The 17025-nt window shown below is 36.9% G+C and overlaps 1 protein-coding gene across 5 annotated transcripts in view; it reads left to right on the top strand.

Moving 5' to 3' along the window:
- The window catches only part of Dgkb (diacylglycerol kinase beta), a 625059-nt gene that overhangs the window by 592573 nt on the left and 15461 nt on the right, over nt 1-17025 (top strand). For all 5 annotated transcript variants that reach the window (XM_076941963.1, XM_076941961.1, XM_034514239.2 and 2 more), the window contains 2 exons: nt 1095-1215; nt 2491-2551. In XM_076941963.1, coding sequence (XP_076798078.1) covers nt 1095-1215; nt 2491-2551 — 182 coding nt within the window. The remainder of the gene's footprint in view (nt 1-1094; nt 1216-2490; nt 2552-17025) is intronic.

Genomic DNA, 17025 nt, shown 5'->3' with positions numbered 1-17025 from the left:
AGGACCATGTGTGGTCACTACAGGATATGCATCCTATCAAAATCTCAGCACTCTGTTGTAGAAATGAGCTAATATACTCTCAAAGTGTGGGGGCAGGTTCCCCTGAGATTTAACTGGTTAGAGGAAATATACTGCTTTCTGAATGACTACAAACATTTAAAAGAGCTTGTGACTTACAAAGTATTATGCTTGCAAGAAATGAATCTGTATGGTTAAGTATCTCCTGTGAATAATACCAGTGTACATTGTTTACACTTCAAAGTGAGGGAGTTCAACTTTGTCGTTATTATTTTTCTTGGTATGTGAATATTTTAAAAGTGATCCTCAAATTTTTAGTTTTTTAAGTCATTTTAGAAGAGATTATCAACAGTGTTTGCCTTATGGTATGTCCTGAATATGGGTTGCTTATGAGGTGGCACCTAGAAGTACCAGTCGCTTTCTGGAGTCTCTGTTAAGAATAATAATAAGATGATGTTTGCAATGTGCTAATTATCTCATCTGTTCTTAAATGCCATTTTTGTAGAGTATACATTCCTTATCCTGAGAAAATATTTCCAAAAACTTCTATCATTTCTTCAAATTCAATAGTTACCCAGTATACAAGCCACTTGATGAAATAAGACTGTCTTCATAACCTATGAAATAAGCTTCAACTCCATGATCTCCAAGGTCTCTTGTTTGAGGAATTTAACAAAATCATGTCTAACAGCAAATCTCTATGCTGTATTTATAGTGATGAAATGTATATTTTGCTGCCAAATGTGTAATGTGGGCTGTATAGCGTTTCCGTGTATACATGTGGAATAACATCAAGTGTGTTGATGTTAGTAACTACTGGTATGTTTCTTTTGGTATTATTTGGCTCTGAATGTGTTCTTCCCACTTGTTTTAGAATAAGCTGACAGCAAAGAGTTTTCCGTAGAGCTTCAGAGATTAGTTATACTAACACTTACAGAAGTACAGCGCTTTAAAATTACTTTTGATTTTCAAGACAGACACTTGGTGAAGTGGCTTATGTACTTCCATAAGTTACAGTGTCATTTCTGTGGACATACATATGCACTGTAATTGACCAGGTTTCTGTTTTCTTTCAGATCTGAGTGACCAGTTGCTGGAGGTTGTTGGCTTGGAAGGAGCAATGGAAATGGGCCAAATATACACGGGGCTGAAAAGTGCTGGCCGTCGACTGGCTCAGTGCTCCTCTGTGGTTATCAGGTAGTTCCTTAGTATCTGTCTTCCAAAATGTGCTTTGACATGACATGATACCAAATTAACAAAAAAGATGCAACATAACTGATAATGATATCTACCTTATTTTTGTTTCAACTGATCAATGACTAAAACTTACGGATTTCAAAATGATAGAAATTAACAAATTTTACAGTCTTAGTAACTGCTTCTTATCAGGTTCTATAGAAGTTAATCTCTTATTTATTACCATGGTGTTTTGGTTACAGTTTTATAACTGTGGCCAAAACAAATGAGAAAATATATTATAGGAAGATGGGTTTATTTTGCTCAGGGTAGATGAATGTGAGCACACTACATGGCAAAGTTGTGGCAGATCAGATGGCTGGATCATGGCAGCCAGGACAAAAAGAGAGGGGAAAGGCTAGGGACAGCATACTCCCAAGGACCTACTCCCAATGCTCAGTTTCTTCCAGGGGACTACCTACTGAAGCTTCTAGAAATTCCCAAACTATCAGCTAGGGTCCTAATATTTAACATATGAGTCTGTAGAAGATATTTCTAATTCAATCATAATCTATGGATGCCACCAACAAGCGTGTGAGTTTAATCTACCACTGTGTTCATTCACCCTCAAGATACTGAAGCATCAAGGAAATTACTGGACAAATTATCCAAAGGGGAGGGGGTAGGAAACAAACTACTGATGTTCTCTTAAGTTACATTTTTCTCATACACTAAAGTAGAACATTGTTCTTGTAAACATAAATTATAAATAAGTTCATGGTAAACTTTCCTATGTTTGATTTTGTCACAATATTTCACTTACAGAAAAACATAGAATGTATTTTGAACAAAATAAAACAATAAATTGTGGTGCAGACATGTTAAATATTATTTTGTGAATGTGTTGATCCTAGAAAGTCTTAAGTCCTGAACATGTTTTTGTAAGGTTGGCAATGCATGTGGTGGTGGTGTTGCCAGTGGTGGTGGTAGAAATATGCATGTCAACAAGGAGGCTCTTTGATTTTAGAAATTCTAATGGTGTCTTTGAACACAAACGCTGGTGTTTTCATTTGGCATTCAGAATTATTCTTTATGTCACCACATATACCAGGAAGCTTTTAACATTCCTGTGACCAAGGAACCTTTCAGTATTCATTAATAGTTAATGAAATCCCCCTTTCACAAGAGGTCAGCAGTGATCATATTTGCCTTTCTTGGACTTACCATCTTATGTTTTACGGATAATCTGTTACATTAAATATTTTAGCATTATAGTTAAAGTGATTTTTTCCCCAGGACAAGCAAGTCACTGCCAATGCAGATTGATGGAGAGCCATGGATGCAGACCCCATGCACAGTGAGTATAAAATGAAGGAGAATCACTAGCAGTTTTGCTTTTGCTTTCCAGAGATCATGTATTTCTATGTTTTTCCAAGTCTCCATTTTTTTTTGTCCTGTCTTCTCTAGGAGCTATTTAGAAATTCCCTCTCCTCTATTTATATAGAGAAGTTATTGCACTCAGACTAGAAGCACTGCCCACTCTTGTCAGTGACTTAACTTTTGAATATATGCTTGAGCCAAACTTCAGATACCAAAGACCAAGTGTAAGCTCTGAGACAAGAAAAATATTGATAAAATGTCTCTTAATTCTCTTAGGATTAATCTTCAAACATGTATAAGAAAATTGGTTATGGGACTTTGATATATATAAAACAAAAATCTGCTGATGTTACTATTAAGTAATATTCTTGTTGTTTTTTAACCTTTCTTATAGTTAATAAAGGCTAATATGTTCTAGGTAATAAAATAAAGACGTTCTTTTCTTTTTCTTGATAACTTCCACTCTAATGGCAAGATAGAGTCTCAGTGTTTTGATTTGCATTTATTTGAATGACAGTGGTTGGGTGTTTTTCTTCAAGTTTAAAACTCTTAATATTTTTGAAAAAATCTGTTTATTTCATAACGTATCTGTTCACTGGGTTGTTTAATTTGTTATTGTTTAGTTATCTTCACTTTTTGTGTATTCCAGATGGGAGTACTTGTAAGGTGAACACCTAACAAATTTTTCCTCTCATTCTGTAAGCTGTCTCTTCATTTCTTTGGCTAATTCTCTTGATTTTCAGAAACTTTTTATTTCATGAATTCCTATTTCTTGATTGTTGACATTATTTCCTGAATAATGAAAGTCCTATCCCCAGAGTTCTTTCCAAAACCTATGTCTTTAAGTGTTTACCCTACTTTCTCCTTCATCAGTTTCAAATTTGGGGTCTTATATTAATGTCTTTTGTTTATTTAGAATTGATTTTGTACAAGATTAGATGCAGGAATCTAGTTTTATACATGTAGATATTTTCCATCACTGATGCAGATGCTTAGACTGATGATTTTCAAATATTTTCTGCTATGTCTTACTTTAAATTACAAATATCCCTTTTTTTCTTCTTTCACTTTCTAGATTTTATGCATTTGTGCTTCATCTAGTATTCTTTAGACTCTCTTAATGGCACTGAAATGTTCACATTTATAGTCTCATGGATGTTAAGTTCTGTCATTGTTAGAGTCACCAATTGTCTTAGAGTTTCTATTGTCCTGATGAAGCACCAAGACAAAAAGCAACTTGTGAAGGAAACAATTTACTTGGCTTATATAACCCAAGTCACAGCTCGTTGAGGAAATCAAAGACAGGAACTCAAACTTGGCAGGAACCTGGAGGTAGGAGCTGATGCAGAAGCCATGGAGGTATGCTGCTTAGTGGCTTTTCTCACCATGGCTTGCTCAGTCTCCTTTCTTATAGACACAGGACTACCAGCTCATAATGGCCTGCCTACATCAATAACTTACTAAGAACATGACATATAAGCTTGCCTACAACATGATTTTGTGAAGACATTCTCTCAGTTGAGCCTCTCTTCTCTCTGGTGACTCTAGATTGTGTCAAGCTGATACAAAACAAGTGAGCACACTAATGGTGGTGGCAATTTTGCTCTTGGGGGTGGCATTGATGTTTGTAACAGAGCTGATGATAATGGTGATGGTACACTAGAAAACAATAATATAGTTATGATGGTTATGATAGAAATTGTGATAAACTTGTAGTCATGGTAGTGATCAGTTTTTATTATGTAGAATGGCAAGGGTCATGGAAATACTAATACTTTTATCTTTAATGGAAGACCACTGTTATTGAGTCATGGTCATAAGAGAATAAGTACAAATAAAGCAGAAAGAGTAGAACTAAATATCTTTGCATTCTTTCAGATGCCACAGTGGTCCTGAATAAAGACCCCTGATACTTCATACTCTAAGACCTTCACATGTCCAGATATTGAAAATCTTGATCAGGAGTGGTACATGAAATTCTCTCTCTCTCTCTCTCTCTCTCTCTCTCTCTCTCTCTCTCTCTCTCTTTCTCTCTCTCTTTCCTTCTCTCTCTGTCATGCATGCACACACACACATACACACACTACATTTAATTCCATATTTATGAATTAACTCCCTGAAGTAGGAAAAACTAAATGATTTTTGTCTTATTCTATAGTGCTAATACATAGCAGGTAGTAACTAAAACCATGCAGCTGGACCCCAGGGGGCTACAACTTCTTTACTTTACCCACAGCTGTCCCAAGGTGATAAAGTCCTGGGTTCCTCAAGGTCTACAGCAAATCACTAGACTGGGTTTCTAATTCTGCAAGGACTATGTTTATGGATATTTAATTAAATTATTAGAATAGGTTTAACTGACTAACATAAGCATTTCTGACACTGATTCGAGCTTTTTTTCCCCCAATTAGTACCAGGTTAATCACTTCAATTACTAGTTATTATGATCTACAACTGTTAATACATTTATACAATTTAAATTTAAATTTCTCTTTTTATAAATGTACTTATTCATTTAAAACATTTATTGTAGCTTACAGTGGGCCAAGAACTATACTACTCTGAGGTTTATTACTGTTAATTTGAATTTTGGAATATTCTACTTTTCCTAGAACCACATGGGACTTTGAACTTTAAATTTTATTTTAACTGAAGAGAATATTTAATATTCTTAGCAGTTTTATAGTTTAACTAGAAAGAGTGTTTTTCCCTTCAATAAAATAGCACAATGTTTTTCTTACAGAACATAAGAAATTATAGAATGTTAAAATTCTTTGCTAAATTTAAATATCCATAAGCTGATATTCGATTTATGAAGGAGTTTCTCTAGTTGTAATTTTAGAGAAACCAGAAGGTCTGTTTTCTTTTGAATTGCATAGATGGTGGAGAAGGGCAAAAACTGCATATGTCTAGAGTCTTAAATCAATTAATATAATTTTTATAAAATCAAGATAATATAGATTATTGAAATGAATTGTAATCATAGTTGTTTAACAATAAAAATCTTCCTGGCAACAGTGAAATTAAAATGGCATTAAAATAGGTTGAATGTTTTATCAGAATGAAAAATGTTAAGTAATGTCAAGAAAAAAAAATCAAAGTAATATTTACTTATAAATTGTACCAGAGCTGCATCACAAATATCAAGAAAAGCAAAAAAAAAAAAGATTTAAATTCATATTTTATAAATCCTTTCATGACTTTCATGACTTTTCTTTTTTCTCTGTCTTAGAAACAGTCAAAATCCCTGTGATCACAATATGTTAGTATCCACGATAGTGACAAAGACTAGATTTTAGCCTAGTAACTATGTCTTCATCATTTTAGTAAATATATTTAAAACAGGAGACTATTGATTTTAGAAGACCGTATGTTGACATGAATGATTTGGAAGAGCTGCGTAAAGCTGGACTCTCCATCATCTTTTTACTTTCTAACTTCTTCCTCCTGAGCACACACAACGTTTTGGCTTTATTAATCATGCATTCATGTAACGCAATGGGCATCTCAGAAAATGGAAGACAAAATCAAACAATAGGATAGAACATGGCACAAACTATCACAGATTTCCTTTCATATCTGTGCACCAGACACACCCCACTTTTTGCAGTTGATACTCTTATTTTATACTATTGTTTATTTTATTTATTTACATTTACATTTCAAATATTGTCCTCCTTCCCAGTTAAATCCCCTATCTTCTCCGCTGACCCCCTTCCTCTATGAGGGTGCTCCTCTACCCACCCACTCCCTCCTGCCTTAGCACCCTAGCATTCCTCTACACTTGGTGTTCGAGCCTCCACATCACCAGGTGGCTCCCCTACCATTAATGTCAGACAAGGTAATCCTCTGCTACATATGCAGCTAGAGCCATGGGCCCCTCTATGTGTTCTCTTTGGTGGGTGGTTTGGTCCCTGGGAACTTTGGGGTGTCTGGTTGGTTGATATTGTTCTTCCTGTAGAGTTGCTAACCCTTTTAGCTCCTTCCCCTAGCATCCACATCTGTATTGGTCAGGCTCTGGCATAGTCTCTCAGGGGACAGCTATACAAGGCTCCTGTTAGAAAGCACTTCTTGGCATCTACAATAGTGTCTGGGTTTGGTGTCAGAAGATAGAATAGATCCCTAGGTGGGGAAGCCTCTAGATGGCCTTTCCTTCAGTCTCTCCTCCACTCGTTGTCCCTGCATTTCCTTTTGACAAGACCAATTCTGGATTAATATTTTTGAGATGGGTGGGTGGCCCCATCCCTTAACCAGGGGCTGTGCCTATCCACCGGATATGGTCTCTTGAAGGTTCTCTCTCCCCTAAGTTGTGTATTTCCGCTAATGTCATCCTTGTTGAGTCCTGGGAACCTCCTGAGTCCCTGGAATCTGGGACTCTCTGGTAGCTACCCTCCAGTTCTTCATCCCCCACTGCTACATACCTCCATTCAATTTCCTGACCCTATTTACTTCTCCACCACCATCTCCTCCTGCACCTGATCCTGCCTGCTTTTGCCCTCTCCCTCCTTTCTACCTCCCAGATGCCTCCCTCATTCTACCTCCAATGATTATTTTTGTCAAGTATGAAGTGACTACGCAAAGCTTCAGGAGCCTTGATTACAGCATCCCAAAATACAACATGTACCTGCTTTCTTGCACAGTCCCCCTTACAATTATTAATGATTCTCGTTCTTTCACATTATTTTGAGCAGGTAGATTCATTACTCACCCAGTTCTTTCAGAGCTGGAAACCTGAGTTTCCAGTACATGACATTCAATATACCCTAAACTAACAAATATGTCCACTTAGTTACATAATTCCATGACTAGAATCTTTTCCTTTCTCTCCAATACTACCACCACCATTCTAAACTTGTCCCATTATATGTGACTTCTGCAGAAAGGCTGCATGTGCTCCCATCCCAATTGTCCCCTTTTCATTTACCTTGTCAATTATCTTTAATATGTTCACTGTGAAACATAGCTTCACCATAACCCTTTCTACTTAGAAGTTTTCAAAGTTTCTGGATGGACATACATTAACTTTTTTTCAAGAGTATCTTCTTCTACTTCTTCTTTTGCATCTTTCCATGTACTTCCCAAGGTTCTGGATAAATTTGTCCTCCTTTCCTTACAATGGGCACAACTTATTCTTTGGGACAGTATTGCTATTTCTCCTCCACAGAACCTATTGCAGGCATTGCCCTTCCAGTCCAACACACACACGCACACACACACACACACACACACACACACACACACACACACACATATTTCCTCAAGCATCATCTCTGCTATCTGTTGCCTGTGACAGTACCAACCACATCCCATTGAAAGCAGTCGTTTTCCCTCCATGTAGACTTGAGTTCCCTCTAGTCATGGACCATCATTTTGGTCCTCACTATAACTCTCAGGATACAAAACTCTTCTTCCTGCATAATTTGGTTGCCAGTACCAAGTAAACTTTGAATTTATAAATTTCTTAAATACTTCTTGGGGTAGTATAGCATTTTAAAACATGCTTTCTACTAAATCTTCTTTCACTGAACATAATGTAGTTTGGCTAGCAATTCATTCACATATTTTCATATCTAAATACATGTTAAAGTTATTTTGAGTTATCTTTATTCATTATATTCTCAAAGCAAAGAGCTTGAATGTATCATGGAAAGAATACTTTCCCAATCCCCAAAGATTAAATCCTTCTGTTTCCTGGTGTGTATAGCTTAAAGTTCTCTGGCTACTTCTGTGTTATTGGTTATGTATTTATTGGACATATCTTGGAGACTATATTCTGTAAAGGATGTGAAATTCTGATAGCTGATAGCTGTGTATTAGTCATTACCTGTGACACCTTCATAAAGCGCGATGCCCATGGAATTTTACTATGACATCATCTTGCTGCTTTCTCTATGATTAAGGACAAGGAAAGATTTCTGAAACTTTCTTCCATATTGCAGAGGATAGAAAGTCCTGAACAGATCATACTTGAATGGTGAAATGATAACAGTTAAATTGGAGATAAACATAAAATTTAAATGTTCATTGAAGTGATAGGTAATATCAAATCATCTTCTCAGAAGCATTTATAAGTGGGTGCTCTCCTCAGCCCTTCTGTATTCCTCCCTTGAAACCTCCTTGCCCCATTTTGATTTCTAGTGTGACTAAAATTGTGTCATTTATATCAGAGGGATACCTTTTGTCAAATATTATTTTTATCATTATTTGATAGTGATCATTGAGTTATATTTCTCAGTCTAACCCAAGCCATCAATCACGGTGCTGCTCCAAGTAACACTAAACACCACTCTTGTGCAGTTATGACTCCTGTGATCCCAAGTTCAATGTCTCTTTATTCCCCTTTGAGTTCAAATCAGTATCTCTGTAACAATGTTAAATTATCCTCCAAGTACCCCCTCACACAGATCTTCCTTTGATTCTCCTCTTTCCACATCCTCCTGCTGCAGGACTAGGTACAAGCTCTCCCACTGAGGCCAAAGCTGCCCATTTAGGCGAACAGAATCCACAGACAGGCAACAGATTCAGGGACAGCCCCCACTCCAGTTTTTGGAGGACCAACATGAAAAGGAAGCTGCACTTCTGTTATATATGTGGGGGTGGGAGTGATAGGTCCCGCCCATGCTCACTCTTTGGGGTTGGTGATTCAGTCTCTGGGAGCCCCTAAGGGTCTAGGTAAGTTGAGTTTGTTCATTTTCCTATGAAATCTCTGTCCTCTTTGTGTCCCTCAATCCTTCTTCCAATTCCTCAACAAGACTCCCTGAGCTCCATCTAATGTTTGGCTATGGGTCTCTGTATTTGTTTCTGTTGTCCATTGAGTGGAGCCTCTCAGAGAACAGTTATGTTGTGTTCCTGTCTGCAAGCATAACAGAGCATCATTAATAGTGTCATGGATTAGTTCCTGCCCGTGAGATGGGTCTCAATTTAGAGTTGTCATTTGTTGGCCATTCCCTCTGTGTCTGTTCTATCTTTCTTTTTGCACAACCTAGAGGTTGGTCAAAGGTTTTGTGGGTGGGTTGCTGTTTTTATCCCTCTACTGGGTATCCTGACTAGGTACAGGAAGTAGCCACCCATATACCCATACGCCCATAGCAGTGGGATCCATATACCCCACTGCTAGGAGTGTCAGCTACAGTCATCACCATAATCAGCCTGGGTCCTCCCCATGTCCCAGGTCTCTGGCATGTCCTAGAGATGCCTATCCTTAGCTCACCAGCAATTTCTTTTCTCTCTTCCCTGCTATCGCTACACCTGATCCACTCCCCAAGCCAGATCCCCACCCCCCCAGGATCTGTGTGAGAAGGTACTGGGAGCTGACACTGGGATGTAAAGTGAATAGATAGATAGATAGATAGATAGATAGATAGATAGATATAGAGAGATAGATAGAGAGATAGATAAAATAATCCTCCCAGGGCTGAGACCAGTCACTGTGGGCTTTAGGAGTACTTACAGATTTCTTAGTGTTTCCACTTCCTTTTGCACTATATACCTGAAATCTCATTTTTTATTTTGAGGTTTTCTAGTCTAAAAAAAGAAAAAAAAAAAAAAGCCTGTCAGTCAAACTATAGTCTCTTCCTGCTGCTTTTCAAAGGGTGGGATTGGCATACCTTTCCCTAAACTTGACTATGGTTTGTTTGTTTGTTTGTTTTATTTTATTGAAAATAAACTCTTTTCTCGTGCAATATATCCTAATCTTCTTCTAGGAGCCTGGATCTCACTACAAGTGGCTATCTGGGGTCAGTTAGGTTTCTAGCGGTAGACATTATTATCAGCCTGTTAGGTGGACATTAAGTCTAATTAAACAGGTGTTGGTTACTGCCAGGATATGGGTACCACAACTGCACCTTTATGGTTATCTCAGTATGCTAGCCATTGTTGTGTTTCATAAGCATCAGAGCTACATAGGACTAATGATTGCGTTAAAGATTCCAAAAGATTCCTGGGCATCATGTATAGCATAGCACCTTCTGGCATTATAAAACCTAGACCTTGGTAAGGAGGTTTTTAGTTCAGATCTAGCTCCAATATAGCTCAAATCTTCTGAGTTCTGTGTCCAATGAGTGTAGTGTCTTTATCCATAGGTACTTTCCTTCACCTGGGAGAAAATCAACAATTAGAAACATAGCATATATTATTTCGGGTGTCTCTTGAACTATGTTGGCCAATGTCTCAAAAGATGGTGTTTTATGCCTGGTACTGAGAGGTTCTTAGATAGTCTTTGACTCTTGTGTGATCACTGCCATCCTAGCAATTCATATCTTCATGGGATAGGTTTCTAAGGACATCATCCTCTTGTTTTCTGTCATGTTTGAACCTTGAGGTTCTTGGGTTTCTTCTCTATCCAAAAACTTAAGGCTTTAGTTCCCTGGATCAACCTTGTAGGGCTTTTTATCATACAGTATATTTTGATCATAGTTTTACCTCCCTAATCTCTCTAATTTTCCCTACCTCCTCACCCATCCAATTGCCCAACTTCTTTCTTTTGTCTTTATAAAACAAACAGGCAAGAAAAGAAATAGCCACACTGAACATTTTAAAATAGAGCCTACTCTGAGGGTGTGGGGATACAGGCAGACAGGACTCTTCTTCATTCTTCTGAGGCCATGATTTCTCTATCAGAGGTGGTTTCTCCTCTTCTGAGTTCTTGTCAGCTGCGTCTGTCATGCAATTGAAAAAGGTTTAATATGGGATGCATTGGTGTTTGGGGGGAGCAAGAGGCACTTCACTACTCTCTGATATGAAGGTTTCTCATTTCCTACTTCATGAATTAGTAAAAGAACACTTCTCTTGAACCTTTCCATATGCACTTCATGTGCATGATGTCTCCTATAAATAAAACAGTTGTCTTTAAATGCAAGCCAAGAAGAACAAGAGAGGTGGGGTAGAATTTACAAATCTGATGCTTAATTTGGACTAATTCATGCTCTGAATTATTCCTCTGATCTGCTTGGCTTGCTTTTGAGCTTCTTCTGATAGCTCCCTCAAGTTGTCAGCTCAAGGTCTGTGATACTTTCAGGGACAGTATAGTGTCTATGACTCAGTTTTTACTGATGGAGAGACCCTGTCCCTCTGCATCAAGTTTTATTGCCTCGGGCTGTTTTGAGATCTGTTTAAATTCCCTCCATCATCTCAGCATATTATCATCCACAAGTGTCCATCTGCTGTCTTGGAAACTTCACAATATATTTTCCACTTCCGTATCTCTTACAGAACCACTAAACAAGTCTTATAAATACCCTAAAACTGTTAGAAAATCTTACCATTTTGAAATTTTTCATTCATTTTTTTTCCACACCTTAGCCCTGAATGTAGACAATTTAAGACAGTGTCTATCTCATTGTTTGAGTGAAAACAATTCATGATAACAGCATTAGTGCTCTCACTTACCTAAACAAATAATACTAATATGTCAGGTATTTCCGTGCCTCAGTGATGATTTAGGTTAAGTATTTAGGATTTTTCTTTGACGATTTCTTTATAGATAGAGACATTTCCATGACTGTTGGACATGAGAGACTAAAGAAGACTTTTAGACTGTGACATTCTGGCTTGGTGCTATTGAAGGTTATGAGGCATTTACAGGACTTTCCCCAACCTGTCTTCTATGCTACTTGTGTCTTATGCACCTTACACTTATTTGTCAAAGAATAAGAGGTTCAAAAGAGGAAATGGCATGCTTTTAAAGTTATTCTGTATATAGCTTATGAGGAAAGAAGTATAGTTATACAATAGATAGGTAATCAAGAAGATGCCCTGCCACACACATACTTTGCCCTGAAGCAGGGTGTTGACACAAGCCATTTTAAGAAAGGTTGTTTGAATGACCTCCTCAAAGGCCCATGCAAGTTGAGATGTGTGAAATTGCTCTCTATTTGAGAATATCATGTGAATAGACATTTCATATAGTATATCAGAAAACATAATAGTACCTGTTTTATTTGATGTGTGTATATTGCTTTTGTCTTTCTTCTCTTTTGACTTATTCATGGTGATATGGAACTATAATGAGACTTGTTTTCATCTGGCTATGTAGCCAGGAATCACCTTGAATTTCCATTTCTTCTTCTCTACCACTCAGCATCTGAGAGTACAGAAGTGTGCTACTAAGTCCAGTTATATGCAGAGTGGGCTCATCAAACCCAGAACTTCATGCATACTAGCCAAGTATTTTACTAACTAAGTCACGTTTCTAGGTCTTTGGTTGTGTTTTGTTTTGTTTTAAGAAATAACAGACATTCTTAAAGTCAACTCCAACATGAATCGGTTTTCACCCAGAAACTCCTTCAGCCTAAATAACAATACACAGGAAAGATTTAGGACAGAAGGACAGAATAGGACAAAGTTTAGCAGCAAAATCGTGACTAGATATGTTTTCTTTGGTTTTTATTTTTTGGGTTTTTGTTTGTTTGTTTTAGAAATATGTTGGGTCTCCTAGTTACATTCACTGACCCACAAGCCTGAGGACTAAAAACAAATTTGCAATTCTAAGAAAGGCCTTGATAATCTGCTTGACAGAATCTCGGGCCATTTTGCTAACAACTTTTTCATCAGTTTTTATTTAAAAACTGATCTAGGTTTTACTATTTTAAATGTTATTTTGAGCAAGCTGGCATCTGCAACTGAAATAGTCAACTTTTCTTGCACTTTAGCAGAAATTGCATGCAGTCAGAAGTTAAAAATACTTTTCACTCCTTGAAAGCAACGTTTTATGGAACTTCTGCAAGGAGACAGGGGAAAGCTACTTTGGAAGTAAAGTGTGTCTCTATATCCCACTGGAGGAAAACGAAAGAGGGCCAGAGCCCAAGGTCTCATCTTCTGTCAGATCCATGTCCTTCAGATGTCAGAGTTACTTCTGCTTCTTAAAATGACTTCCTTATATTTTTTAAATTAATCCTTTGTTTTAATTTCATTTACATTGGTCTTCTGCTTCCATGTATGTTTATATAAAGGTGTCATATCTCCTGTAACTGGAATTACAGACAGCTGTAAACTGCCATGTGGGTTCTGGGACTTGAGCCTGAGTCCTTTGGAAGAACAGTCAGTGCTCTTAACTTCTAGGCCATCTCTCCAGACCAAAACTTCCTTATTTCTGACACCAGTTACTACACATCACAAATAAATACTGGAAGGTTCTTAAGATTATTACTGATTGTATTTAGTAATACAAACAAAGAAGCAGTAAGGGTTTCATGGTATAAGTTATGGATTGTATTTAATGCAGTTAAATAATGCAGTTAAATATTTTTCCGAGGTACTTTGATGGTTGGGGTTTGAGGGATTTTGTAGTTTGATTTGTTTTTGTGAGACAGAATCTCTCCATACAGCTCTGGCTGTCCTAGAACTTATTATATAAAACCAGACTGTCTTTGAATTTACAGATATCAGCCTGCCTGGATTTACTGGGTGCTTGGCTTAAAGATGTGTACCACCATGCCTGACTTCATTCTGTTTCATATTTAGAATAACTTGTCAATAATCTTAGATAGTATTGAAGAGGTAAACACAAATGATTTTATGATCAGACAAAATCTGACCTAGGTATAAGGTTTGGACACAGTATTACAGAAAAGGAAATAGTGGTCACTGTTGTTTTCCATTAGAATTTGCATATGAACACACTGGAAAATGACAATATGTCAAAATAAGACAGAATATCCTTAATAATAACCTAAAAACATCAAAATTTATTAAGAATATAATAGTGATATAAATGTTGTCAGTAAATTTGCCTAACTTGAATCTTCTCATTGCCTTACACTAAATTGATTAATTTAACTACTATTAAATAATGTTTGATGTTCCAGGTTGATTTTTTTTTCTAGTAACAAGTGTCTAGAGATTTTGTTATGAATATTATTTTCTCACTAAAAGTTATATATCTACTGTAACTTAACACTCCCTGAGTTGACAGACACTAGTTTTAGAGAATCTTGTACGCTTCTAATGGCTTACTTTAGAAGGGGGTGGAAGGGATCCAGCAAGGAGCAAATATATTTTTAGCTGTGAATGAAAATGAATAATCCATACATTATAAGTAGAAAATGCAAATAGTGAATATTTTTGATGTGCCTAGAAATTGGACTGGGCCTACACACATTTCTCTGACTGCCAACAGGCTAGAGGAAGAGAAAGAAATCTCAGTTTGTTCAGTGACATAGTCACTGATGCATGGGGATGGGAGGGGACAGAAATCATTATGTACATTCATGACATTGTCAATAAAATAAATGAATGCATACATATGTACATAAATACATATATACATATCAAAATCACAAAAGAAATGACATTGGGCCTAATATTTGAATACAGTAGTGATAACTCACTCCTAAAAGAAATACAATATTTTGTTATTTAATGAGCATCAGTCTTTATACTTGGAAGAATATAAAATTTACATGAAATGAACTTAAAGAAGCATGTGCTCCTTCTACGAGAGGACTGCCTATTCTAAAGTATTAATAGAAATACTGTTGCAAAAGTACTTAAATACAGCACAAACATCCTTTACCTAAGTCTTAATGGGGAAGAGTTTGCATAAATTTACATTTCTTTCTTTTTTTGGTTTTTCAAGACAGGGTTTCTCTGTGTAGCCCTGGCTGTCCTGGAACTCACTCTGTAGACCAAGCTGGCCTCGAACTCAGAAATCTGCCTGCCTCTGCTTCCCAAGTGCTGGGATTAAAGGCGTGAGCCACCACCACACGGCTAAATTTACATTTCTAAACTTAAATTTTTTTCAAAGACTGACAAGTTAGTGTTTAGCTGGGCATTATTTTATGTTTTCCCTTCTTACTTATGCATTAATTAGTTCTGTTTACCTGTGCATAATTTTTCCTAATTTCACAACAGTTGTTGGTTTTTTGTAATCGACAATGCAATTTACGGCCTATGTACATTCTGGCCCCCAAACAAGAATAGCAAAGTATAAAGCCCCAGTCTCTTCATTGGGGTTGTTGGGTGTTGGGGACCGCACTAGCCCCACGTTGGGGTGGCCAAAAAATTTCTCGGCCTGAGCAAAATGTTGAGGCCTGGGCCGACCCACGTTTGGGCGGCCACTGTATCCCGGCCCAAGCTGCTGCTCCGGTCTGCAGGTCGGGTTTCAGCAAGAGCGAGGGTGACGGCAGATTCTACCTAATGTCTGATGTGTATGAATCTCTCTCTCTCTCTCTCTCTCTCTCTCTCTCTCTCTCTCTCTCTCTCTCGTCTGATGTCTGGTTCCGTCTTCTATAGTCTGATTCTAAGCCACGCCTCTAAGTTACACCTTTAATCATGCCCTTAGGTCTTGTCTCTAACTCTGATCTCTATACTTCTAAATCATACTCTTAAGTCACATACCTTTAATCTCACACACCTTTAATCTCACGCGCCTTTAATCTCAAGGTATCTAAACCAAGATTATCGGAGTGTTCTCAGCTGTTGTAGGCTATTGTAATTCAAGTCTCATGTCAGGGTACATGGCTCAAGATGGCTGCAAAGCTGATAGCCGCTTTCTGCTAAAAGTCGGCCCCCAACAGTTGGGTATAAGAGCATTGGTTGTGACTAATTTCCAATTAATTTGCGTTGGTTACAGGGGAAGAAAACAATTGCACCTCCTCATTAAAATTTAAAATATTCCAAAGTGTCATCTTTATGTGTTTCTGGAATATATAATTTCCATTTGGTTCATTGCTTGACAGCTCTATTAATTTAAAAGCCCAGTAATACCTATTAGTATAAAACATGAAAAAAATACCATTAATCATTTATTTTAATTTTGCAGCTCTGTCATTTTCTCAGTATGTTTTAAAATGATGATGACACTGTAATGTGCACAATTCAAACTGGATGAAGGGGAAACGGATAACACTACTTAGAAAAGATACTGAACTCTGTTATTAGAGCTTAATTAATGCCAAACTGATTAAACTTGATTGTGATTCAAGCAAAAATATTTTAAAGAATTTTTATTGCCCTATTATATTTTAAAGTTATCTCAAATTCTGTTTATAATTAGAATTATCTATCTCTAGATCTCCATCTTAATATGTTCAGTTTAAATATTGTGGATATAATTAAAGTAGTCAATTATTCCTTATTTTGAAAGAGTTATTGGTTTCAATGTTGGAAATTAGTTTCATTTAGCTAAAAATAATAATCTTTCCCATTCATATTTTCAATAAGGATTGAAAAACCAACTGGACGAAATATGTTAAAGCAAAAAACATAGTGAGAAGTGTACCCAATGTACAATAGTTTATAAATGTACAATGTTGATAAAAGACAGCAATTTCTAAAAGAAATAGAACTGCATGTCCTAAGAGAATTCTAGATAAAGTAGACAGTAAAGGAAGAGAGGAAAGATATGAGTGAAGCATCAGCTTTCAATAGCATCAAAATGTAAATGTAGGTCAAATTCTATTGTTTTCCTCTAGACTGGGTCAGATTAGAGGCATTACATTAGTTAGCAGGTAT

This window comes from Arvicanthis niloticus, chromosome 11, assembly GCF_011762505.2.
Source record: "Arvicanthis niloticus isolate mArvNil1 chromosome 11, mArvNil1.pat.X, whole genome shotgun sequence".
Lineage (NCBI taxonomy): Eukaryota > Metazoa > Chordata > Mammalia > Rodentia > Muridae > Arvicanthis > Arvicanthis niloticus.
The sequence above is the reverse complement of the archived record's forward strand: the minus strand, read 5'-3'. Positions and strand labels throughout refer to the sequence as shown.